Source organism: Bombina bombina, chromosome 5, assembly GCF_027579735.1.
Source record: "Bombina bombina isolate aBomBom1 chromosome 5, aBomBom1.pri, whole genome shotgun sequence".
NCBI classification, from domain to species: Eukaryota; Metazoa; Chordata; class Amphibia; order Anura; family Bombinatoridae; genus Bombina; species Bombina bombina.
The window spans coordinates 8,898,142-8,925,067 of record NC_069503.1 but is presented as its reverse complement, the minus strand read 5'-3'; the positions used below and the strand labels follow the sequence as shown (position 1 = coordinate 8,925,067).

Genomic DNA, 26,926 nt, shown 5'->3' with positions numbered 1-26,926 from the left:
AAATATCACATATACATATATAGCTGATGTGTATAAATGTCACATATACATATATAACTGATGTGTATAAATATCACATATACATACATAACTGATGTGTATAAATATCACATATACATATATAACTGATGTGTATAAATATCACATATACATACATAACTGATGTGTATAAATGTCACATATACATATATAACTGATGTGTATAAATATCACATATACATACATAACTGATGTGTATAAATATCACATATACATATATTACTGATGTGTATAAATGGCACATATACATATATAACTGATGTGTATAAATGTCACATATACATATATAACTGATGTGTATAAATATCACATATACATATATTACTGATGTGTATAAATGGCACATATACATATATTACTGATGTGTATAAATGGCACATATACATATATAACTGATGTGTATAAATATTACATATACATATATAACTGATGTGTATAAATATCACATATACATACATAACTGATGTGTATAAATAGCACATATACATATATAACTGATGTGTATAAATGGCACATATACATATATAACTGATGTGTATAAATATCACTTATACATATATAACTGATGTGTATAAATGTCACATATACATATATAACTGATGTGTATAAATGTCACATATACATACATAACTGATGTGTATAAATGTCACATATACATACATAACTGCTGTGTATAAATATCACATATACATATATAACTGATGTGTATAAATATCACATATACATATATAACTGATGTGTATAAATATCACATATACATATATAACTGATGTGTATAAATGTCACATATACATATATAACTGATGTGTATAAATGTAACATATACATATATAACTGATGTGTATAAATGTCACATATACATATATAACTGATGTGTATAAATATCACATATACATATATAACTGATGTGTATAAATGTCACATATACATACATAACTGATGTGTATAAATATCACTTATACATATATAACTGATGTGTATAAATATCACTTATACATATATAACTGATGTGTATAAATGTCACATATACATACATAACTGATGTGTATAAATATCACTTATACATATATAACTGATGTGTATAAATGGCACATATACATATATAACTGATGTGTATAAATGGCACATATACATATATAGCTGATGTGTATAAATGTCACATATACATATATAACTGATGTGTATAAATGTCACATATACATATATAACTGATGTGTATAAATGTCACATATACATATATAACTGATGTGTATAAATATCACATATACATATATAACTGATGTGTATAAATGTCACATATACATACATAACTGATGTGTATAAATATCACATATACATATATAACTGATGTGTATAAATGTCACATATACATATATAACTGATGTGTATAAATGTCACATATACATATATAACTGATGTGTATACATTGCACATATACATATATAACTAATGTGTATACATCGCACATATACATAAATAACTATATATTGTTTAATCATGTGATACAGCATTTAGCTAAACCATTGCTTCATCAGTCACATTTTATTTACCCATCACACTGACTAAATGTGTCATTACGTTTGTACTGTATAAATGGTTAGTTAGTTACACAGAATATCACATACTGAGATTAATCTTCTAAATAAGTAAGTTTTCCATGTCAGGGGGTCAGTGAGGAGGAGTTGGGATCAGTAGCTGTGTGGATGATTAGGGGTCAGTTAGGGGGGTGAGTATGACTAGGGTTAATAGGAGGGGTAGTATGGGGCCAGTGGAAGGTGAGTATGTTTAGGGGTCAGTGAGGCTGAGTATGACTAGGGGTCAGTGGGGGTGAGTATGACTAGGGGTCAGTGAAGGTGAATATGACTAGAGGTCAGTGGGGGTGAGAATGACTTGGGGTCAGTGAGGGTGAGTATGACAAGGGGTCAGTGAGGGTGAGTATGATTAGGGGTCAGTGGTGGTGAGTATTATTAGGGGTCAGTGAAAGTGGCTTTTACTAGGGGTCAGTGGGGGTGAGTATGACTAGGGGTCAGTGGGGGTGAGGAAGACTAGGGGTCAGTGAGAATTAGTATGAGAAGGGGTCAGTGAGGGTGAGTATGATTCGGGGTCAGTGGTGGTGAGTATTACTAGGGGTCAGTGAAAGTGGCTTTGACTAGGGGTCAGTGGGGACGAGTATGACTAGGGGTCTGTGAGGGTGGTATGACTAGGAGTCAGTGGGAGAGAAAATGACTAGGGGCCAGTGGGGGTGAGTATGACTAGGGGTCAGTAGGGGTGAGTATGATTAGCGGGTCAATGTTAGGGTGAGGATGAGTTGGGGTCTGTGGGGTCGAGTATGACTAGGGGTCAATGGGGATGAGTATGACTAGGGGTCAATGGGGGTGAGTATTACTAGGTGTCAGTGAAAGTGGCTTTGACTAGGGGTCAGTGGGGGTGAGTATGACTAGGGGTCAGTGGGATTGAGAATGACTAGGGTTCAGTGGGGGTAAGAATGACTAGGGGTCAGTGGGGTGGTGAGTATGATTAGGGGTCAGTAGGGGTGAGTATTACTAGGGGTCCGTGAAGGTGACTTTGACTAGGGTTCAGTGGGGGTGAGTATGACTAGGAGTCAATAGGGGGTGAGTATGATTAATGGGGGTGAGTATGACTAGGGGTCAGTGGGGGTGAGTATGACTAGGGGTCAGTGGGGGTGAGTATGACTAGGGGTCAGTGATGGTAAATATGACTAGGGGTCAGTGGGGGTGAGTATGACTAGGGGTCAGTGGGGGTGAGTATGACTAGGGGTCAGTGAGGGTGAGTATGACTAGGGGTCAGTGAGGGTGAGTATGACTAGGGGTCAGTGAGGGTGAATATGACTAGGGGTCAGTGGGGGTGAGAATGACTAGGGGTCAGTAGGGGTGAGTATGATTAGTGGGGGTGAGTATGACTAGGGATCAGTGAAGGTGACTGACTAGGGGTCAGTGGGGGTGAGAATGACTAGGGGTCAGTGGGGGTGAGTATGTGGGGGTGAGTATGACTAGGGGTCAGTGGGGGTGAGAATGACTAGGGGGCAGTGGGTGTGAGAATGACTAGGGGTCAGTGGGGGTGAGAATGACTAGGAGTAAGTAGGGGGTGAGAATGACTAGGAGTCAGTAGGGGGTGAGTATGATTAGTGGCGGTGAGCATGACTAGGGGTCAGTGGGGGTGAGTATGACTAGGGGTCAGTGGGGGTGAGTATGACTAGGGGTTAGTGGTGGTGAGTATGGCTATGGGTCAGTAGGTGTGAGTATGACTAGGGGTCAGTAGGGGTGAGTATGATTAGGGGTCAGTGGGGTTGAGTATGACTAGAGGTCGATGGTGAGTATGAATAGGGGTCTGTAGTGGTGAGTATGATTATTTGGGTTGAGAATGACTAGGGACCAGTGGGGTTGAATATGACTAGGGGTCAGTAGGGGTGAGTCTGACCAGGGGTCAGCGGCGGCAGTCTGACTAGGTGTCACTGAGGGTAAGTATAACAAGGGGTCAGTGGGGGTGAGTATGACTAGGGGTCAGTGAGAATAATTATGACTAGGGGTCAGTAAGAATGAGTATGACTTGGGGTCAGTGAGGGTGAGTATGACTAGGGGTCAGTGGGGGTGAGTATGACTAGGGGTCAGTGAAGGTGAATATGACTAGGGGCCAGTGGGGGCGAGAATGACTAGGGGTCAGTAGGGGTGAGTATGATTAGTGGGGGTGAGTATGACTATGGATCAGTGAAGGTGACTGACTAGGGGTCAGTGGGGGTGAGAATGACTAGGGGTCAGTGGGGGTGAGTATGTGGGGGTGAGTATGACTAGGGGTCAGTGGGGGTGAGAATGACTAGGGGTCAGTGGGGGTGAGAATGACTAGGGGTCAGTGGGGGTGAGTATAACTAGGGGTCAGTGGGGGGTGAGAATGACTAGGGGTCAGTGGGGGTGAGAATGACTAGGGGTCAGTGGGGGTGAGTATGTGGGGGTGAGTATAACTCGGGGTCAGTGGGGGTGAGTATGACTAGGGGTCAGTGGGGGTGAGTATGTGGGGGTGAGTATGACTAGGGGTCAGTGGGGGTGAGAATGACTAGGGTCAGTGGGGGTGAGTATGTGGGGGTGAGTATGACTAGGGGTCAGTGGGGGTGAGAATGACTAGGGGCCAGTGGGGGTGAGAATGACTAGGGGTCAGTGGGGGTGAGTATGACTAGGAGTCAGTAGGGGGTGAGTATGATTAGTGGGGGTGAGTATGACTAGGGGTCAGTGGGGGTGAGTATGACTAGGGGTCAGTGGGGTTGAGTATGACTAGGGGTCAGTGGGGGTGAGTATGACTAGGGGTCAGTGGGGGTGAGTATGACTAGGGGTTAGTGGTGGTGAGTATGACTATCGGTCAGTAGGTGTGAGTATGACTAGGGGTCAGTAGGGGTGAGTATGATTAGGTGGTCAGTGGGGGTGAGTATGACTAGAGGTCGATGGTTAGTATGAATAGGGGTCTGTAGTGGTGAATATGATTATTGGGGGTGAGAATGACTAGGGCCAGTGGGGTTGAGTATGACTAGGGGTCAGTAGGGGTGAGTCTGACCAGGGGTCAGTGGCGGCAGTCTGACTAGGTGTCAGTGAGGGTAAGTATAACAAGGGGTCAGTGGGGGTGAGTATGACTAGGGGTCAGTGAGAATAAGTATGACTAGGGGTCAGTGAGTGCGAGTATGACTAGGGGTCAGTGAAGGTGAATATGACTAGGGGTTAGTGAGGGTGAGTATGACTAGGGGTCAGTGAGAATGAGCATGACTAGGGGTCAGTGGGGGTGAGTATGACTAGGGGTCAGTGAGAATAATTATGACTAGGGGTCAGTGAGTGTGAGTATGACTAGGGGTCAGTGAAGGTGAGTATGACTAGGGGTCAGTGAAGGTGAATATGACTAGGGGTTAGTGAGGGTGAGTATGACTAGGGGTCAGTGAGAATGAGCATGACTAGGGGTCAGTGAGGGTGGGTATGACTAGGGGTCAGTGAAGGTGAATATGACTAGGGGTCAGTGAGGGTGAGTATGACTAGGGGTTAGTGAGGGTGAGTATGACTAGGGGTCAGTGAGAATGAGCATGACTAGGGGTCAGTGGGGGTGAGTATGACTAGGGGTCAGTGAGAATAAGTATGACTAGGGGTCAGTGAGTGTGAGTATGACTAGGGGTCAGTGAAGGTGAGTATGACTAGGGGTCAGTGAAGGTGAATATGACTAGGGGTTAGTGAGGGTGAGTATGACTAGGGGTCAGTGAGAATGAGCATGACTAGGGGTCAGTGAGGGTGGGTATGACTAGGGGTCAGTGAAGGTGAATATGACTAGGGGTCAGTGAGGGTGAGTATGATTAGGGGTCAGTGGGATGAGTGTTACTAAGGTTCAGTAGGGGTTATGTGATTAAGGGTCAGTGGGGGGTGAATATGACTAGGGGTCAGTGGGTGGAGTATGACTAGGGGTCAGTGAGGGAGAATATTACTAGAATTCAGTGGGGGTGAGTATGATTAGGGGTCAATGAGAATGAGTATGACTAGGGGTCAGTGAGGGTGAGTATGACTAGGGGTCAGTGAATATGACTAGGGGTCAGTGAGGGTGAGTATGATTAGGGGTCAGTGGGGTGAGTGTTACTAAGGTTCAGTAGGGGTTATGTGATTAAGGGTCAGTAGGGGTGAGTCTGACCAGGGGTCAGCGGCGGCAGTCTGACTAGGTGTCACTGAGGGTAAGTATAACAAGGGGTCAGTGGGGGTGAGTATGACTAGGGGTCAGTGAGAATAATTATGACTAGGGGTCAGTAAGAATGAGTATGACTTGGGGTCAGTGAGGGTGAGTATGACTAGGGGTCAGTGGGGGTGAGTATGACTAGGGGTCAGTGAAGGTGAATATGACTTGGGGCCAGTGGGGGTGAGAATGACTAGGGGTCAGTAGGGGTGAGTATGATTAGTGGGGGTGAGTATGACTATGGATCAGTGAAGGTGACTGACTAGGGGTCAGTGGGGGTGAGAATGACTAGGGGTCAGTGGGGGTGAGTATGTGGGGGTGAGTATGACTAGGGGTCAGTGGGGGTGAGAATGACTAGGGGTCAGTGGGGGTGAGAATGACTAGGGGTCAGTGGGGGTGAGTATGTGGGGGTGAGTATAACTAGGGGTCAGTGGGGGTGAGTATGACTAGGGGTCAGTGGGGGTGAGTATGTGGGGGTGAGTATGACTAGGGGTCAGTGGGGGTGAGTATGACTAGGGGTCAGTGGGGGTGAGAATGACTAGGGTCAGTGGGGGTGAGTATGTGGGGGTGAGTATGACTAGGGGTCAGTGGGGGTGAGTATGACTAGGGGTCAGTGGGGGTGAGAATGACTAGGGGTCAGTGGGGGTGAGTAAGACTAGGGGTCAGTGGGGGTGAGTATGACTAGGGGTTAGTGGTGGTGAGTATGACTATCGGTCAGTAGGTGTGAGTATGACTAGGGGTCAGTAGGGGTGAGTATGATTAGGTGGTCAGTGGGGTTGAGTATGACTAGAGGTCGATGGTGAGTATGAATAGGGGTCTGTAGTGGTGAGTATGATTATTGGGGGTGAGAATGACTAGGGCCAGTGGGGTTGAGTATGACTAGGGGTCAGTAGGGGTGAGTCTGACCAGGGGTCAGTGGCGGCAGTCTGACTAGGTGTCAGTGAGGGTAAGTATAACAAGGGGTCAGTGGGGGTGAGTATGACTAGGGGTCAGTGAGAATAAGTATGACTAGGGGTCAGTGAGAATAAGTATGACTAGGGGTCAGTGAGTGTGAGTATGACTAGGGGTCAGTGAAGGTGAATATGACTAGGGGTTAGTGAGGGTGAGTATGACTAGGGGTCAGTGAGAATGAGCATGACTAGGGGTCAGTGGGGGTGAGTATGACTAGGGGTCAGTGAGAATAAGTATGACTAGGGTTCAGTGAGTGTGAGTATGACTAGGGGTCAGTGAAGGTGAGTATGACTAGGGGTCAGTGAAGGTGAATATGACTAGGGGTTAGTGAGGGTGAGTATGACTAGGGGTCAGTGAGAATGAGCATGACTAGGGGTCAGTGAGGGTGAGTATGACTAGGGGGCCAGTGAAGGTGAATATGACTAGGGGTCAGTGAGGGTGAGTATGATTAGGGGTCAGTGGGGTGAGTGTTACTAAGGTTCAGTAGGGGTTATGTGATTAAGGGTCAGTGGGGGGTGAATATGACTAGGGGTCAGTGGGTGGAGTATGACTAGGGGTCAGTGAGGGAGAATATGACTAGAATTCAGTGGGGGTGAGTATGATTAGGGGTCAATGAGAATGAGTATGACTAGGGGTCAGTGAGGGTGAGTATGACTAGGGGTCAGTGAATATGACTAGGGGTCAGTGGGGGTGAGTATAACTAGGGGTTGGTGAGAATGAGTATGACTAGGGGTCAGTGAGGGTGAGTATGATTAGGGGTCAGTGGGGTGATTATGACTAGAGGTCGATGGTGAGTATGAATAGGGGTCTGTAGTGGTGAGTATGATTATTGGGGGTGAGAATGACTAGGGGCCAGTGGGTGTGAGTATGACTAGGGGTCAGTAGGGGTGAGTCTGACTAGGGCTCAGTGGGGGGAATCTGACTAGGGGACAGTGAGGGTGAGTATAACAAGGGGTCAGTGAGGGTGAGTATAACTAGCGTAAGTGAGGGTGAGTAGGGGTCAGTGGGGGTGAGTATGACTAGGGGTCAGTGAGAATAAGTATGACTAGGGGTCAGTGAGTGTGAGTATGACTAGGGTTCAGTGGGTGGAGTATGACTAGGGGTCAGTGAGGGAGAGTATGACTAGGATTCAGTGGGGGTGAGTATGACTAGGGGTCAATGAGGGTGAGTATGACTAGGGGTCAGTGAAGGTGAATATGACTAGGAGTCAGTGGGGGTGAGTATGACTAGGGGTCAGTGAGGATGAGTATGACTAGGGGTCAGTGAGGGTGAGTATGATTAGGGGTCAGTGAGGGTGAGTATTACTAAGGGTCAGTAGGGGTTAGTATGATTATGGGTCAGTGGGGGTGAATATGACTAGGGGTCAGTGGGTAGAGTATGACTAGGGGTCAGTGAGGGTGAAGATGAGTTTGGGTCAGTGAAGGTGAGTATGACTAGTGTGACAGGGGGTGAGTATGATTAGTGGGGGTGAGCATGACTAGGGGTCAGTGGGGGTGAGTATGACTAGGGGTCAGTGAGGGTGAGTATGACTAGGGGTTAGTGGTGGTGAGTATGACTATGGGTCAGTAGGTGTGAATATGACTAGGGGTCAGTAGGGGTGATTATGATTAGGGGTCAGTGGGGGTGAGTATGACTAGAGGTCGATGGTGAGTATGAATAGGGGTCTGTAGTGGTGAGTATGATTATTGGGGGTGAGAATGACTAGGGGCCAGTGGGGGTGAGTATGACTAGGGGTCAGTAGGGGTGAGTCTTACTAGGGGACAGTGGGGGGGAATTTGACTAGGGGTCAGTGAGGGTGATTATAACAAGGGGTCAGTGAGGGTGAGTATAACTAGCATCAGTGAGGGTGAGTAGGGGTCAGTGGGGGTGAGTATGACTAGGGGTCAGTGAGAATAAGTATGACTAGGGGTCAGTGAGTGTGAGTATGACTATGGGTCAGTGAAGGTGAATATGACTAGGGGTCAGTGGGGGTGAGTATGACTAGGGGTCAGTGAGAATGAGCATGACTAGGGGTTAGTGAGGGTGAGTATGACTAGGGGTCAGTGAAGGTGAATATGCCTAGGGGTCAGTGGTTGTAAGTATGATTAGGGGTCAGTGGGGTGAGTGTTACTAAGGTTCAGTAGGGGTTATGTGATTAAGGGTCAGTGGGGGGTGAATATGACTAGGGGTCAGTGGGTGGAGTATGACTAGGGGTCAGTGAGGGAGAATATGACTAGAATTCAGTGGGGGTGAGTATGATTAGGGGTCAATGAGAATGAGTATGACTAGGGGTCAGTGAGGGTGAGTATAACAAGGGGTCAGTGAGGGTGAGTATAACTAGCATCAGTGAGGGTGAGTAGGGGTCAGTGGGGGTGAGTATGACTAGGGGTCAGTGAGAATAAGTATGACTAGGGGTCAGTGAGTGTGAGTATGACTATGGGTCAGTGAAGGTGAATATGACTAGGGGTCAGTGGGGGTGAGTATGACTAGGGGTCAGTGAGAATGAGCATGACTAGGGGTTAGTGAGGGTGAGTATGACTAGGGGTCAGTGAAGGTGAATATGCCTAGGGGTCAGTGGTTGTAAGTATGATTAGGGGTCAGTGGGGTGAGTGTTACTAAGGTTCAGTAGGGGTTATGTGATTAAGGGTCAGTGGGGAGGTGAATATGACTAGGGGTCAGTGGGTGGAGTATGACTAGGGGTCAGTGAGGGAGAATATGACTAGAATTCAGTGGGGGTGAGTATGATTAGGGGTCAATGATAATGAGTATGACTAGGGGTCAGTGAGGGTGAGTATAACAAGGGGTCAGTGAGGGTGAGTATAACTAGCATCAGTGAGGGTGAGTAGGGGTCAGTGGGGGTGAGTATGACTAGGGGTCAGTGAGAATAAGTATGACTAGGGGTCAGTGAGTGTGAGTATGACTATGGGTCAGTGAAGGTGAATATGACTAGGGGTCAGTGGGGGTGAGTATGACTAGGGGTCAGTGAGAATGAGCATGACTAGGGGTTAGTGAGGGTGAGTATGACTAGGGGTCAGTGAAGGTGAATATGCCTAGGGGTCAGTGGTTGTAAGTATGACTAGGGGTCAGGGGGGTGAGTATGACTAGGGGTCTGTGGGGTGAGTGTTACTAAGGTTCAGTAGGGGTTATGTTATTAAGGGTCAGAAGGGGGGGTGAATATGACTAGGGGTCAGTGGGTGGAGTATGACTAGGGGTCAGTGAGGGAGAGTATGACTAGGATTCAGTGGGGGTGAGTATGACTAGGGGTCAGTGAGAATGAGTATGACTAGGGGTCAATGAGGGTGAGTATGAGTAGGGGTCAGTGAAGGTGAATATGACTAGGAGTCAGTGAGAATGAGTATGACTAGGGGTCAGTGAGGGTGAGTATGATTAGGGGTCAGTGGGGTGAGTATTACTAAGGGTCAGTAGGGGTTACTATGATTAAGGGTCAGTGGGGGTGGAGTATGACTAGGGGTCAGTGGGTGGAGTATGACTAGGGGTCAGTGAGGGAGAGTATGACTAGGATTCAGTGGGGGTGAGTATGACTAGGGGTCAGTGAGAATGAGTAAGATTAGGGGTCAGTGGGGTGAGTATTACTAAGTGTCAGTAGGGGTTAGTCTGATTAAGGGTCAGTGAGAGTGAATATGACTAGGGGTCAGTGGGTGGAGTATGACTAGGGGTCAGTGAGAGTGAGGATGAGTTTGGGTCAGTGAAGGTGAGTATGACTAGTGTGACAGGGTCGGATCATATATGTTAGCAGGAGAATGGAGCTCTCTGTGTTTCCAGAATGAAAAGAGTTAAATTTCAGGTGCTCTCAGCTGGTGCAATTAGCTAGCTAGCAAAAGGCTGCTCTAAATGTACAACTTTGTCTCTCTCTCCTGTGAGAAGGAAATCACCTGACAGACGCATGTAAGCACAGAGGGAGACAAATCAGGTACTTTATAACGGTTGTGTTTTCTATAAAGTTGTTTACTGGGGATAGTTTAGATGCTCCAATAAAATAGTTAGGAATCCTTCAAAGTTTAGTTAGTTCCTGCTAGGAGTAGGTGTTTGTTTTGTGAAATCAAAAGCTAATTATGTGAAACCTGCTGTGTAACAAATAGTTTGTTTTGAATCAAATGAACTATTCCTTCTTGCTAAAGTCAAAAGCTCGGCCACCTTGTCACAGTGGTGTCAGAAGTGGGATGGGTCTAGTACTGGGAGATTAAAAGTACAGAGCCCACTAAAATAAAAATATATAAAAGTTTGTGTTTGCAAAAATGGAGGAGACCGTAAAAGCCCTGTTACAGGCCACAGCAGTGCAGCAAGAAAAGAACCGTTTACTGTCTGTGCAACTTGGAGCAGTAATAGAGGTGCAAAACATTGACCGTATTATGCTTAAAGGCATAGTAAACCCAAATATTTTCTTTCATGATTCAGAGAGAGCAACTTTCGAATTTACTCAGATGATCAATTTTTCTTCATTCTCTTGCAGCTAGATTACAAGTGTAGCGGTACGGCTTTTAACGCTGAAAAAATGGCCATTCCACCTTAATGGCCAGGAACGCATATTACAAGTCGTGTCGGTATAGCTATACCGCAAGCATTTTAGCCTGTAACGCAACGTCCATGCCGCACTCCAAAAAAATTACGTTTTTGTATGGGATTTTCATAGCGCCGGTATTACAGGTTGTGCCTTCAGGTTAAAATGCTTGCGTTACAGCTTATACCGACACGATCCATACCACCATCTGAGAGCAGTAGTTATGAGTTTTATGGTGTTACAAAGTACACTAACACCCATATACTACATATTAACCCCTAAACTGCTGCCCTCCTGCACTTAACCCCTAATCTACTGCCCACCCACATAGCGACTATTAAATAAACCTATTAACCCCTAATCTGCCGCCCACCCACATCACCGATACTATAATAAAGTTATTAACCCCTAAACCTTTTTTTTCCGTAATTTAGTGTTTATTATTCTAATTTTTAGGTTTATTTCTTTTTTCATAGTGTTAGGTTTTTTAAATTTGTAATTTAGATTTTTAAATTGGTAGTATTTTTTCATTTTATTAGAATAGTTATGTTAGGTTAATTTTATCGTTTAAACTTAGGTTTATTTTTATTTCACAGGCAAGTTTTTATTTAAATATAGTTATTTTGTAATTTAAAGTTAGGGGTGTTAGGCTTAGGGGTTAATAGTTTAATTTAGTGTTTTAAAATTTAGGGGGGCGGCGGTTTAGTTTTTAATAGGTCCATTTAGTGGTGGTGATGTGGGAGGCTGGAGGTTTAGCGGTTAATAGCTTTTTATTAGTGTCGGCGATGTCGGGGAGCGGCAGAATATAGGTTAATAACTTTATTATAGTGGTGGCGATGTCGGGGAACAGCAGATTAGGGGTTAATTGCTTTTTCTTAGTGTCGGGGAGCGGCAGAATAGAGGTTAATAACTTTATTATAGTGTCGGCGATGTTGAGGCGGCAGATTAGGGGTGTTTAGACTTGGGGTTTATGTTAGGGTGTTAGTTTTAAACGTAACCTTTTTACCCCATAGACATCAATAGGGTTGCATTACATAGATATTTTTTATTCCACACTTCAGGTGTTAGTTTTTTTTCTAACACTCTCTCCCCATTGATGTCTATGGGGAAAAGCATGCACGAGCACGTCAAAGCAGCCCTTGGCTTTTGTGTGGTATGGCGCTTAACGTCGCCATATCGCATGCACAAGGAGGCTTTTCAGTAACTCGCAATGGCAGCGATACAGAGAGTGAAATAACGCACCTTTTTTGGCGTTAGTTTCGCACCCTGTTTATCACAAAACTCGTGATCTAGGTGCAAGTACCTTTTATATGAAAAAGCAGGAATGAAAGCTTTGGGGCCGGCCTATTTTTGGTTCAGTACCCTGGATAGGGCTTGCTGATTGGTAGCTACATTTAGCCATCCAATCAGCAAGCACACCCCAGATTCTCAACCTAAAATGTGCCGTCTCCAAAGCTTTTATTCCTGCTTTTTCAAATAAAGAGAACAAGAGAACAAGGAAAAATTGATAATAGGAGTAAATTAAAAAGTTGCTTAAAATTACATGCTCTATCTGAATCACGAAAGAAAATATTTGGGTTTGCTGTCCCTTTAAAGGGACAGTGGACAATCTCTCAAAGGCCAGCAAAGGAGAGACCAGCAGTGATACCAGGACTATCCAATTGTAGGTGAGCTGAGCGACAAAAACTCGTAATCTAGCCGTTTGTCTTACTATCAGACTGCTCTTTAACTCTTGGTTCTGCCATCCATTGAGTTAACCCTCAGTTCTGTGATCTTCGACAGCTTGCAGAGTGGTTAAAGGGACACTGAACCCAAATTTTTTTTCTTTTGTGACTCAGAGCATGTAATTTTAATTTACTCCTATTATCAAATTTTCTTTATTCTCTTGGTATCTTTAGTTGAAATGCAAGAATGTAAGTTTAGATGCCGGCCCATTTTTGGTGAACAACCTAGGTTGTTCTTGCTGATTGGTGGATAAATTCACCCACCAATAAACAAGTGCTGTCCATAGTTCTGAACCAACAAAATAGCTTAGATGCCTTCCTTTTCAAATAAGAATAGCAAGAGAATGAAGAAAATAATAGGAGTAAATTAGAAAGTTGCTTAAAATTACATGCTCTATCTGAATCACGAAAGAAAAAAATGTGGGTTCAGTGTCCCTTTAATATTAACAAACACAACAGAACCATTATACTTCCCCACTAACAGATTTGATAATAGCAAGGGCGTCTTGTGGAATGGACTGAGAAGGCTAAAAACGCCTTTATGCTGTCATCCAGTCTCAATAGCCCCTGATTTCTCCAAGCAGTTCTTTCTACAGACAGATGCTTCCGAAGCTAGCCTGGGAGCTGTGCTGTCTTAATATATAGCAGGTGAAGAACACCCTGTGCTCTACTTGAGTGGTAAATTACTGCCAAGAGAGCAAATCAATGCTTTAGTAGAGAAGGAATGCTTGGCTATCAAGTGGGCTATTGAGACCTTATGGTGCTATTTGCTAGGCCGGTCCTTTACGCTAGTGACTGACCATGCTCCTGTACAATGGATACACAAATGCCAAAGTAACAAGGTGGTTCCTCTCTTTACAGTCCTATAAGTTTGTTGCGCCCCATAGAGCTGGGCTTCTGTACACTAATGCCAGGGCCGGATTGGGCCGCCGGGATACTGGGAAAAATCCCGGTGGGCTGGGCCAACAGGGCCCAGTGGTGGGTCGGCAGCAGCGTGCACCTCACCGCACCAGAGGAGAGCACAGCACTCAATACAACATCTGCATCATTCATAGGTGAGTGAGACAGACTGAGCGGCCGCCCTGCTAATATTGGGCACACAGCAGTGAGTTAGAGTCTCATCACCAGAAGAAAGAAAACAGAAAAAGTCATCAAAAGTCCATATACTTGAAGAAAGATAGGGGAATGTGTTATTATTCTGCTGAATGCCGCCGTGCCTGGGGCTGGAAGTGTGTGACAGTTAGACCAGAAGTGTTTAGAGGCTGAGAGACAGTCACATTTGCCTATTGCCTACCTGACCTAAATGTTTTAATTAATAAGCTTGCTATGTAATGAAGAGAAGTTGCAAGCTGGAGGCCAAATGGGCAAGCACATAGAGCAAGAAGATCTCAAGGGTTGGTAGCACCATTGTTGGAGGTTAAAGGGACAGTAAACAGCAGATTTTTTTGTTGTTTAAAAAGGTAGATAATCCCTTTATTACCCATTCCCCAGTTTTGCATAACCAACACAGTTATAATAATATACTTTTTACCTCTGTGATTACCTTGTATTTATGGCTCTGCAAACTGCCCCCTTATTTCAGTTCTTTTGACAGACTTGCATTTTAAGCCAATCAGTGCTTGCTCCTAGGAGCTTCACATGCCTGAGCTCAATGTTATCTACATGAAACACATGAACTAACGCCCTCTAGTGGTGAAAAACTGTCAAAATGCTTTCAGATTAGAGGTGGCCTTCAAGGTCTAAGAAATGAGCATATGAACCTCCTAGAATTAGCTTTCAACTAAGAATACAAAGAGAACAAAGCAAAATTGGTAATAAAAGTAAATTGGAAAGTTGTTTAAAATGACATGCCCTATTTAAATCATGAAAGTTTTTTTTTTTTTTTTTTTTACTTGACTGTCCCTTTAAGGGAGGAGATTGGATACTGCGTTATGCAAGAATAGGCTTATACCAGGGGTCGGAGTAGGCTGGGCCAGTGGGGGGCGGGGGCCTGTGGGGGCTGGGCTGGGCCGGCCTATACAAATTTCCAGAGCCGGTCTGATTTCCCAGTCCGGCCCTGACTAATGCAGATGCTTTGTCTAGAGTGTATAGCCTTTTTGAAGCAGCCACTCCACCCTACTGTGTTACGCTGGGGGGAGGATATGTGACAGAGTTAATTATTATGTTACAAGGAAAATGGAGCTCTCTGTGTTTCCAGAATGAGAACAGTTACATTTCAGGTGCTCTCCGCTGGTGCAATTACATATGTAGTGTGTTACTATCAGTGTGCTAGTGGGGATGAGTATGATTAGGGGGTCAGTGGGGGTGAGTATGATTAGGGGGTCAGTAGGGGGTGAGTTTTATTAGGGGGTCAGTGGGGGTGAGTATGATTAGTGGGGGTGAGTATGATTAGTGGGGGTGAGTATGATTAGTGGGGGTGAGTATGATTAGTGGGGGTGAGTATGATTAGGGGGTCAGTGGGGGTGAGTATGATTAGTGGGGGTGAGTATGATTAGGGGGTCAGTGGGGGTGAGTATGCTTAGGGGGTGAGTATGATTAGGGGGTCAGTAGGGGGTGAGTATGATTAGGGGGTCAGTAGGGGGTGAGTACGATTAGGGGGTCAGTGGGGGTGAGTATGACTAGGGGTCAGTGGGGTGATTATGGCTACAGGTGAGGGTGACCCTGCTGGTTAGGGGGTATATTTACAGTAATTCTATAGTACTTACGTTTGTAAAACTGCTCACTGCATCCGGGGTCATCGCACACAATGTTGGACATCTTCAGTGCATCTTGCAGCTCATGTTCATTGTAAGAGGAGAGAACAGAGAAGTGGTGCAGAAGTGTCAGATGGTCTTCACCGGGTCTACGAGACACAGAGACAGCAGATGAGGAAAGCAATCAGGCACAAGCAGGAAGAGGGGATATAATGGTCAATTCATGTTATTTTCATTGACACCACTGTCCGCCTCTGGTGGCCTGAATTCTCCTGGAGGAATTTATGATTGCACACGAGCGCTATTTTGCGCTTGCATACAACTTTCAAATACGTTAAAGGGCTTAGTAAAACTGAGGCTGTGGGTATTTTACATAAAATGGAAAATTCAAGAACAAGAGTCATGGGCCCCTATTTAAGAAAGTCTGGCGGACCTGATCCGACAGTGCGGATCAGGTCCGCCAGACCTCGCTGAATACGGCGAGCAATACTCTCCCCGTATTCAGCATTGCACCAGCAGCTCACAAGAGCTTCTGGTGCAACGCCGCCCCCTGCAGACTCGCGGCCAATGGGCAGCCAGCAGGGGGTGTCAATCAACCTGATCATACTCAATCGGGTTGATTTCCGGCGATGTGTGTTCCCCTGCTCAGAGCAGGCGGACAGGTTATGGAGCAGCGGTCTTCGTGACCGCTGCGTCATAACTGCTTTTTCTGGCGAGTCTGCAGGCACGGGGCATCAAGTTCCATTCGAAGCTTGATAGATAGGCCCTATGATCTCAAGCTAAAGGGTAGTAGATTCAGGAGTAATTCGAGGAAGCTTCTTTACAGAAAGAGTGATTGATTTATGGAATAAACTTCCTCAAGGTAGTAATGACAAACACTGTGGGGGGCAAGCATAAGGCTATCCTACGAACTAGATAAGTTTATACTGTTAGGTAAGGTTGGGCAGACTTGCTGGGCCTATGGCTCTTATCTGCCATCAATATCTATCCCGCCCCCTGCCCACACACAGCCAATCACTCATGGGCAGGAGCTGTCAATCTCCCTGGTCAGACTAGACCGCAGAGATTAAGGGCTCGATTTATGAAGCCTCTATGGCTGCAAGTTCTCTCAAGAACTTGCTCGCCGTGATTTATCAAGCAGCGGTCACCAGAGTATTTGTAAAAGCCTCAGCGCTGGGAGTGTTCACACAAAACAGCTGAAAAATTTCCCCAACTCCTTAATAAAATAATATTAACAGAAGTAATCACACTGACTGCAATTAGTTGCAGCCAAGTGATAGAATACAGCTGCGCTGTCAAAAAGACAGCTTAATGTGTGTAGTATACTAATTAGTAAATAATTCTCAATGAGTACAACTATATCTATATCGCTGAATATATATTTAATACAATAAAACCTAATATTTAGCAAAATAAAATCATAAATAAATCATTTCATAGAGAACACAACATGATACATTCAAATTGGCATAACAGACAAAATATTCCTAAAACGATCAATTGTTAAAACGATCAATTGTTAAAACGATCAATTGTTAAAACGATCAATTGTTAAAACACCTTTAGACAAAAAAACACCAAAACAAGTAACGCTTTTTTTTAAAAGTCTTTTGGTGGAGTGAAAGCAATGATGGCTCCAATGGAGGATTTATGTGTTAGAACATACAGAGCAAGCCGTTGTTAGTAAAAAGGAAGAGAAGCGTTTTTAAGCAAGCATAAGCTGGGTTAGCAATTTCCTTTTTTCCAAGCTGCAGAGTTGACAAGGACCGGAAGCCAATGATGATTCCCTGTGTTTGGTGTCAGTCCGGGCGGCAACTCTTGAGCAGTCCTGTACCTTCGTGGAGGGATGCAAAAACAAACTCAGTAAAAGAGTAACGCGTTTCGGCTGTACACAGCCTTTCTCAAACTCAATTGAGTTTGAGTAAGGCTGTGTACAGCCAAAATGCGTTACTCTTTTAATGAACTATTTTGGACCACTTGGGCTTCTGTAGCCCTACTGAATTGAGTGCCGCAAGTTTGCTCTGAGTTTGTTTTTGCATCCCTCCACGAAGGTACAGGACTGCTCAACAGTTGCCGCCCGGACTGACACCAAACACAGGGAATCATCATTGGCTTCCGGTCTGTATCAATATGTATGGAACCAAAAAAGATAGTGTTTGGTTCCAGGGGGGAAGTTTAATATATGTTACACTGCAGTTCAGCAGGAAATAGTTAGTTTATGAGTAAGGCAGTCACAGAGACATTAACTGTAACAAGAGCTGAAGATTATGCATTCTGTTATAAGATGTTCTTTTAATAAATTTGTTAAAACTGCAACTGGAGTCTGAGAGCCTCTCTTATAAACAGCAGCTTTATACAGGAGTCTGAGAGCCTCTCTTATAAACAGCAGCTTTATACAGGAGTCTGAGAGCCTCTCTTATAAACAGCAGCTTTATACAGGAGTCTGAGAGCCTCTCTTATAAACAGCAGCTTTATACAGGAGTCTGAGAGCCTCTCTTATAAACAGCAGCTTTATACAGGAGTCTGAGAGCCTCTCTTATAAACAGCAGCTTTATACAGGAGTCTGAGAGCCTCTCTTATAAACAGCAGCTTTATACAGGAGTCTGAGAGCCTCTCTTATAAACAGCAGCTTTATACAGGAGTCTGAGAGCCTCTCTTATAAACAGCAGCTTTATACTGGAATCTGAGAGCCTCTCTTATAAACAGCAGCTTTATACAGGAGTCTGAGAGCCTCTCTTATAAACAGCAGCTTTATACAGGAGTCTGAGAGCCTCTCTTATAAACAGCAGCTTTATACAGGAGTCTGAGAGCCTCTCTTATAAACAGCAGCTTTATACAGGAGTCTGAGAGCCTCTCTTATAAACAGAAGCTTTATACAGGAGTCTGAGAGCCTCTCTTATAAACAGCAGCTTTATACAGGAGTCTGAGAGCCTCTCTTATAAACAGCATCTTTATACAGGAGTCTGAGAGCCTCTCTTATAAACAGCAGCTTTATACTGGAATCTGAGAGCCTCTCTTATAAACAGCAGCTTTATACAGGAGTCTGAGAGCCTCTCTTATAAACAGCAGCTTTATACAGGAGTCTGAGAGCCTCTCTTATAAACAGCAGCTTTATACAGGAGTCTGAGAGCCTCTCTTATAAACAGCAGCTTTATACAGGAGTCTGAGAGCCTCTCTTATAAACAGCATCTTTATACAGGAGTCTGAGAGCCTCTCTTATAAACAGCAGCTTTATACTGGAATCTGAGAGCCTCTCTTATAAACAGCAGCTTTATACAGGAGTCTGAGAGCCTCTCTTATAAACAGAAGCTTTATACAGGAGTCTGAGAGCCTCTCTTATAAACAACAGCTTTATACAGGAGTCTGGGAGACTCTCTTATAAACAGCAGCTTTATACAGGAGTCTGGGAGCCTCTCTTATAAACAGCAGCTTTATACAGGAGTCTGAGAGCCTCTCTTATAAACAGCAGCTTTATACAGGAGTCTGGGAGACTCTCTTATAAACAGCAGCTTTATACAGGAGTCTGAGAGCCTCTCTTATAAACAGCAGCTTTATACAGGAGTCTGAGAGCCTCTCTTATAAACAGTTACTTTATACAGGAGTCTGCAAACCTCTCTTATAAACAGCAGCTTTATACAGGAGTCTGGGAGACTCTCTTATAAACAGCAGCTTTATACAGGAGTCTGAGAGCCTCTCTTATAAACAGCAGCTTTATACAGGAGTCTGAGAGCCTCTCTTATAAACAGCAGCTTTATACAGGAGTCTGAGAGCCTCTCTTATAAACAGCAGCTTTATACAGGAGTCTGAGAGCCTCTCTTATAAACAGCAGCTTTATACAGGAGTCTGAGAGCCTCTCTTATAAACAGCAGCTTTATACATGGTGGTAGTGGATGTTATTTGAGAAATACACCAAAAGAGGATATGGAAGGTTTAAAACCACCAGGTCTGCTGGATTTTCAGGCAAGGAATCTGTCTCAGGCATGGAAGAGATGGAAAGAAGACATTCTTTTATACACAGACCTAATCATGGCTGACAAACCAGAGGAGATGAAGGTAAAGTTGTTTCTGTACTTAATTGGAGAAAAAGGCAGAGAGGTAAAAGACACCCTTCTCCCAGAAGCAGCAGCTCCCACACTAGCTCTGCTAAATAAAGCATTTGATGATTATTGTGAGCCAAAGCAAAATGAGACTGTGGAAAGATATATTTTTTTTTCAAGATGTCAGAGGGAAGATGAAGGAATAGATGCTTATGTCACAGATCTGCGTACACTGGCAGCCACTTGCAACTTTGGTAATATAAGAGACTCATTAATCAGGGACAGGATTGTATGTGGCACAAGAGACTCTAAACTTAGGGAATGCCTACTGAGAGAAGTGGATTTAACACTGGAAAAATGTATTCAAATAGGTAGAGCTGCTGAGCTGTCTAAAGAGAGGGCGAAGATCATTGAGAGTTCCAGCACCAGTGCAGTGTCAGTCCATAGGATGGACACAAGTTACAACCTTAGGAAGGGTCATAACAGAATGACAATGACTCCAGACAAGACAATACAGTGTATCTATTGTGGAAAGCGTCACGAGAAACTGAAAGAAAAATGCCCAGCATTTGGAAAGCAATGTAAAGGGTGTGGTAAAGCAAATCATTTTATTAGCCAGTGCCGTGCCAATACACAACAAAGAAAGCCAACAGTACAAGCTGTCTATAGAGAGACTGAAGACTTAGAGGAATATGAAGACATTCTGGGTCTGACCTTGGAACCAGCTTTTCAGATTTGTACATTTAAGAAAACAGTAAGCAGATTTCCATCAGCTTTGTTTGCTACTATGCTAATTGACCAACAAGCTGTTAGATTCCAAATGGATTGTGGAGCAGACTGTAATGTCATTCCAGCAAAGTTGGTGAAAGACAAATCTAAAATTTTACATTGTGATAAAATGCTAAGGATGTATAATAAGAGCACACTGAAACCAATAGGCATATGTAAGCTCAAAATAAGAAACCCATGCAACCAAAAGTTATATCAGGCTGAGTTTGTTGTAATTGACACATAGGTGTGTAATCCTATACTAGGAAGTAGAGCTATACAAGCTATGGATCTGATCTCAGTGCAACACCAAAATATCCTAAACGTTGAACAAGACGGCAACCACCCAGATGCCACTGTGTGGGGCTGGTCAGCCATCAATAAAGAGTATGCAGATATTTTTCACGGAGTAGGCTGTCTAGAAGGAAAACTAAAATTGGAAGTGGATGCTCTTGTACAGCCTGTTAGACTTCAAAAAAGAAAGGTTCCTGTGTCATTACTCAAACCCCTTAGAGAGAAGCTTACCAGTTTAGAAAAACAGGGCATTATAACTCCTGTAGAGAGAAGTACAGACTGGATTAGTAGTATGGTGGTAGTGAAAAAACCATCAGGGAAGTTAAGAATTTGCATTGACCCTAAGCCTCTGAATAGGGCTTTGAAAAGAAGCCACTATCCTTTGCCAACAATTGATGATATTCTCCCTGACCTAGCAAAAGCAAGGATTTTTTCAGTATGCGATGTCAAGAGTGGATTTTGGCATATTGAATTAGAGGAAGAATCCAGCTATTTGACCACTTTCTCTACTCCTTTTGGCCGATACCGCTGGGTTAGAATGCCTATGGGTATTAGCCCAGCCCCAGAAGTGTTCCAGCGAAAACTAAATCATGCACCGGAAGGGCTACCAGGTATCAGGATCATTGCAGATGATATTCTGATTGTAGGAGAAGGCGATACCGATGTGGAAGCTATTCAAGACCACGATCAAAAGTTGAAGAAATTACTAAATCGTTGTAGAGAAAGACACATCAAATTAAATCCAGAAAAATTTCAGCTAAGAAAAACAGAAGTGCCATATATTGGTCACTTATTATCAGCCCAGGGACTTCAAGCAGATCCAAATAAAGTAAAAGCCATCACTGAAATGCCCAGACCCTCAGATGTTAAAGGAGTACAGAGATTTTTGGGGATGGCGAACTATCTTTCTAGGTTTTGTGAAAACCTCTCAGATGCAGGTGAACCACTGCGACAACTAACCCAGAAAGGTACAGTGTGGGAATGGACAGAGGTGCAGGAAGAGGCATTTCAGCAGATGAAATAAAAATTCAGCAGTGCACCAGTGCTTAAATATTATAACCCAGACGAACCTTTAGAACTTCAATGTGATGCATCAGAGAAAGGTCTGGGAGCAGCACTGATGTAAGGTAAACAACCAATCACTTTTGCAAGCAGAGCAATGACAGAGACAGAGCAAGGTTATGCACAAATAGAGAAGGAGCTATTAGCAGTCCTATTTGGAATGGAAAAATTTCACCAATTCACATTTGGGCAGACAGTAGCTGTACAATCAAACCATAAGCCCCTTGAAAGCATCATGAAAAAACCCTTACTTAAAGCACCAAGACGTCTTCAGCGTATGATGTTACGGCTTCAGATGTATGATGCATGTATCAGATACTGCCCGGGGAAGTCTCTGGCGGTGGCAGACACATTAAGTAGGGCTTATTTAGAAAAAGGTTCCATGGAGGGTTCTGTGGAGCACCAGATTGAAACTATAAACATGCTCCAATATCTACCCATCTCAAACAGGAGACTTGTTGCTATACAACAGAGCACAGAAAAAGACAAGACTTTACAAGCAGTAAAGCGAATTGTGATGAGCGGCTGGCCTCATGCTAAGGAACAGGTACCCCTAGAGGCTTCACCATTCTACCACATACGTGATGAATTGAGTGTACAGGATGGTGTTCTATTCAAAGGTGAGCGAGTAGTTATTCCATCTGATCTCCGAACAGATATTATGTCTCGAATACATTCTTCACATTTTGGTGTGGAAGGATGTCTACGCAGAGCCAGGGAGAGTATTTACTGGCCAGGAATGAATGCACAGCTAAAAGAATATATCGACCAATGTGACATATGCCGTTCATTTGATACTAAACAACAAAAAGAGACATTCGTTCCTCATGAGATCCCAACGAGACCGTGGGAAAAGCTTGGCATTGATTTGTTCACATTCCAAGGAAAGGAGTATTTAATAACAGTGGACTATGACTCTAATTTCTGGGAGATAGACCATCTTCAGGATACAAGATCTACTACAGTAATAAGAAAATTAAAGGCCCATTTTGCCAGATATGGAATTCCAGACACGGTATGTTCTGATAATGGACCACAGTTTATTTCAATGGAGTTTAAAGACTTCAGTATGGTTTGGGACTTTGACCACATTACCTCGTCACCAGGATACCCTCAAAGCAATGGAAAAGTAGAGTCGGCAGTAAAGACAGCCAAAAGACTACTGCAAAAAGCTGTGACTTCTCAAAATGATCTAGCATTTTTGGATCATCGCAACACACCAACACAAGGCATGGAGTGCAGTCCTGCTCAAAGACTGATGGGTCGAAGGACCAAATCGTTACTTCCAATGAGAGGGAGTCTGTTAATAAATCCTGAGCAGGAAGCAGCAATCATTGCAAGCTGCTCAATATAACAAGGGAGCCAAAGACCTGCGGCCTCTAAATGTTGGTGAACAGGTGTGGGTACAACCGCAAACAAACCAAGGAAAAGAGTGGCGGAAGGCTTGCCTAAGAGCTCCTGTAGGAATTAGGTCATATGAAGTGGTGACAGAGTCAGGACAGGTCCTGAGGAGAAATAGGAGGCATCTGAGAGGCACTGGACGCTACAGGCCTCCAGCAAGGACCCAAACTAGCACCCAAGAGGAATCTCACATTGAGAATACAAACCAGCCATTAATGACAAATAACTCTGAAGAAGAAGGACAAGAAGAAATAAACAGTGAAATATCAGACACGGAAAGATTGCAGGATGACAACAGAGTCCTGTCAGAACAACCACAGGGATCCAGAAACACCCAGACTAGAAGTGGGAGATGTATCCGAAAACCAGAATATCTAAATGACTATGTGGACTAATATTTAGCACAATGAAAGACTGCATCTCAGGATCCATATTCCTACAATAATTAAAAGAGATAGCTTTTGCCATTTCCCCAAAAAGGGAAAATATGTATCAATATGTATGGACCCAAAAAGATAGTGTTTGGTTCCAGGGGGGAAGTTTAATATATGTTACACTGCAGTTCAGCAGGAAATAGTTAGTTTATGAGTAAGGCAGTCACAGAGACATTAACTGTAACAAGAGCTGAAGATTATGCATTCTGTTATAAGATGTTCTTTTAATAAATTTGTTAAAACTGCAACTGGAGTCTGAGAGCCTCTCTTATAAACAGCAGCTTTATACAGGAGTCTGAGAGCCTCTCTTATAAACAGCAGCTTTATACAGGAGTCTGAGAGCCTCTCTTATAAACAGCAGCTTTATACAGGAGTCTGAGAGCCTCTCTTATAAACAGCAGCTTTATACTGGAGTCTGAGAGCCTCTCTTATAAACAGCAGCTTTATACAGGAGTCTGAGAGCCTCTCTTATAAACAGCAGCTTTATACAGGAGTCTGAGAACCTCTCTTATAAACAGCAGCTTTATACAGGAGTCTGAGAGCCTCTCTTATAAACAGCAGCTTTATACAGGAGTCTGAGAGCCTCTCTTATAAACAGCAGCTTTATACACGGTCCTTGTCAACTCTGCAGCTTGGAAAAAAGGAAATTGCTAACCCAGCTTATGCTCGCTTAAAAACGCTTCTCTTCCTTTTTACTAACAACGGCTTGCTCTGTATGTTCTAACACATAAATCCTCCATTGGAGCCATCATTGCTTTCACTCCACCAAAAGACTTTTAAAAAAAAGCGTTACTTGTTTTGGTGTTTTTTTGTCTAAAGGTGTTTTAACAATTGATCTTTTTAGGAATATTTTGTCTGTTATGCCAATTTGAATGTATCATGTTGCGTTCTCTATGAAATGATTTATTTATGATTTTATTTTGCTAAATATTAGGTTTTATTGTATTAAATATATATTCAGCGATATAGATATAGTTGTACTCATTGAGAATTATTTACTAATTAGTATAATGCACACATTAAGCTGTCTTTTTGACAGCGCAGCTGTATTCTATCACTTGGCTGCAACTAATTGCAGTCAGTGTGATTACTTCTGTTTCCCTAAGATCTTCGCCACTTCTACTGTGGCGAAATTCAATCTCCTCGGTCGAGTCCGACCGAGGAGATTGACTGCTCCTGCCCGCGCGTGATTGGTTGTGCACGGGCAGGGAGCGGGATTGCACGCGAGCGCAAAATTGCGCTTGTGTGCAATGCCGAATACCTGCGGGTATTTTCGCCCCGCCACAGGCGAGCTGAGGCGTACTGGGGTGCATATACGCGCCCCTGTACGCCTCAGCTTTAATAAATCTAGCCAAAAATTTCGCAACTTTAGAGGTGGCGAAAGATTATGGAAGCATCGCTGTGATGACCGCTGCTTGTTAATTACGGTGTGCAGGTTCTCTTGTGAGAAGCTGCAGTCGTATGGGGTCAAAAGGCTTGCAAAGCTTTTAATAAATCGACCCATCAGTGTTTAATAGACAAATTCCAATGATAAATAGGGACTTTCTTAGTAAGAGAAACCCATTAAAACCAATGACAAAAGTAGACAAATCAGACAAACAGACACTAGATAGATACTCTATAGATAGATATAGATACTGGATGGATAGATAGATGATAGATCGATACAGATAAATAAATAAAAAAAGAGAAGCGCTCAAACCTGGGAATGAACAGTAGCATAATAGCTTGTTCTATGGCTAGTTACCACCCAAGAAGCAGCCTCTTTTTGCTCAATATGTGCCTTTCACAGAGAAGAACTTTCCTGAAGCATATCAGTCTGATCCTGACTTCACAGTACAGTCCAGCCCCGAAATACCAGGCAATCCCTCTCTGAATGAGAGAAACAGCAAAACCCCAGACGCACGTTTCGGCCTATTGTGATAGATAGATACTGTATAGATAGATAGATAGATACTATGGGCTTGGTCACGAGTGGCACGCTATCATTTGCGCACGAGAGATATTGGGATTTTGTGGCAGTTTACACACAAGTTAAATTCTACCCGTATTACAAGTTGAAAGTTAATGCAATTGCAATTTACGCTAGAATGATTACTGCAACCTCAGAGCTCTGGTGAACTGTTACGCAAGACAAGAACACTAAACACATCCAAAATACATTTATAAGTACAGTTACACTCATAACAGCTCTGTCTAATAAATATACATTACACAGTACAGTTACATTTACAGTATAATAACACTGTCTAATAAATATACCTTACACAGTACAGTTACACTTATATTAACACTATCTAATAAATATACCTTACACAGTACAGTTACACTTATAATAACACTATCTAATAAATATACCTTACACAGTACAGTTACACTTATAATAACACTATCTAATAAATATACCTTACACAGTACAGTTACACTAATAACACTATCTAATAAACATGCATTACACAGTACAGTTACACTTATAATAACACTATCTAATAAATATACATTACACAGTACAGTTACACTTATAATAACACTGTCTAATAAATATACCTTACACAGTACAGTTACACTTATATTAACACTATCTAATAAATATACATTACACAGTACAGTTACACTTATAATAACACTATCTAATAAATATACCTTACACAGTACAGTTACACTTATAATAACACTATCTAATAAATATACATTACACAGTACAGTTACACTTATAATAACATTATCTAATAGATATACATTACACAGTACAGTTACACTTATAATAACACTGTCTAATAAATATATATTACAAAGTACAGTTACACTTATAATAACACTATCTAATAAATATACCTTACACAGTACATTTACTCTTATAATAACACTATCTAATAAATATACCTTACACAGTACTGTTACACTTATAATAACACTATCTAATAAATATACCTTACACAGTACTGTTACACTTATAATAACACTATCTAATAAATATACCTTACACAGTACAGTTACACTTATATTAACACTATCTAATAAATATACATTACACAGTACAGTTACACTTATAATAACACTATCTAATAAATATACATTAAACAGTACAGTTACACTTATAATAACACTATCTAATAAATATACCTTACACAGTACAGTTACACTTATAATAACACTATCTAATAAATATACCTTACACAGTACAGTTACACTTATAATAACACTATCTAATAAATATACATTAAACAGTACAGTTACACTTTTAATAACACTATCTAATAAATATACATTACATAGTACAGTTACACTTATACACTATCTAATAAATATACATTACACA

General features: G+C 42.9%; 1 protein-coding gene across 1 annotated transcript in view; it reads right to left on the bottom strand.

Annotated features, from left to right (window-relative positions):
- LOC128659668 (protein HEG homolog 1) overlaps window positions 1-26,926 on the bottom strand; it is a 198,375-nt gene that overhangs the window by 47,566 nt on the left and 123,883 nt on the right. Inside the window, exon 6 of the mRNA XM_053713237.1 lies at window positions 15,624-15,760. Coding sequence (XP_053569212.1) covers window positions 15,624-15,760 — 137 coding nt within the window. The remainder of the gene's footprint in view (window positions 1-15,623; window positions 15,761-26,926) is intronic.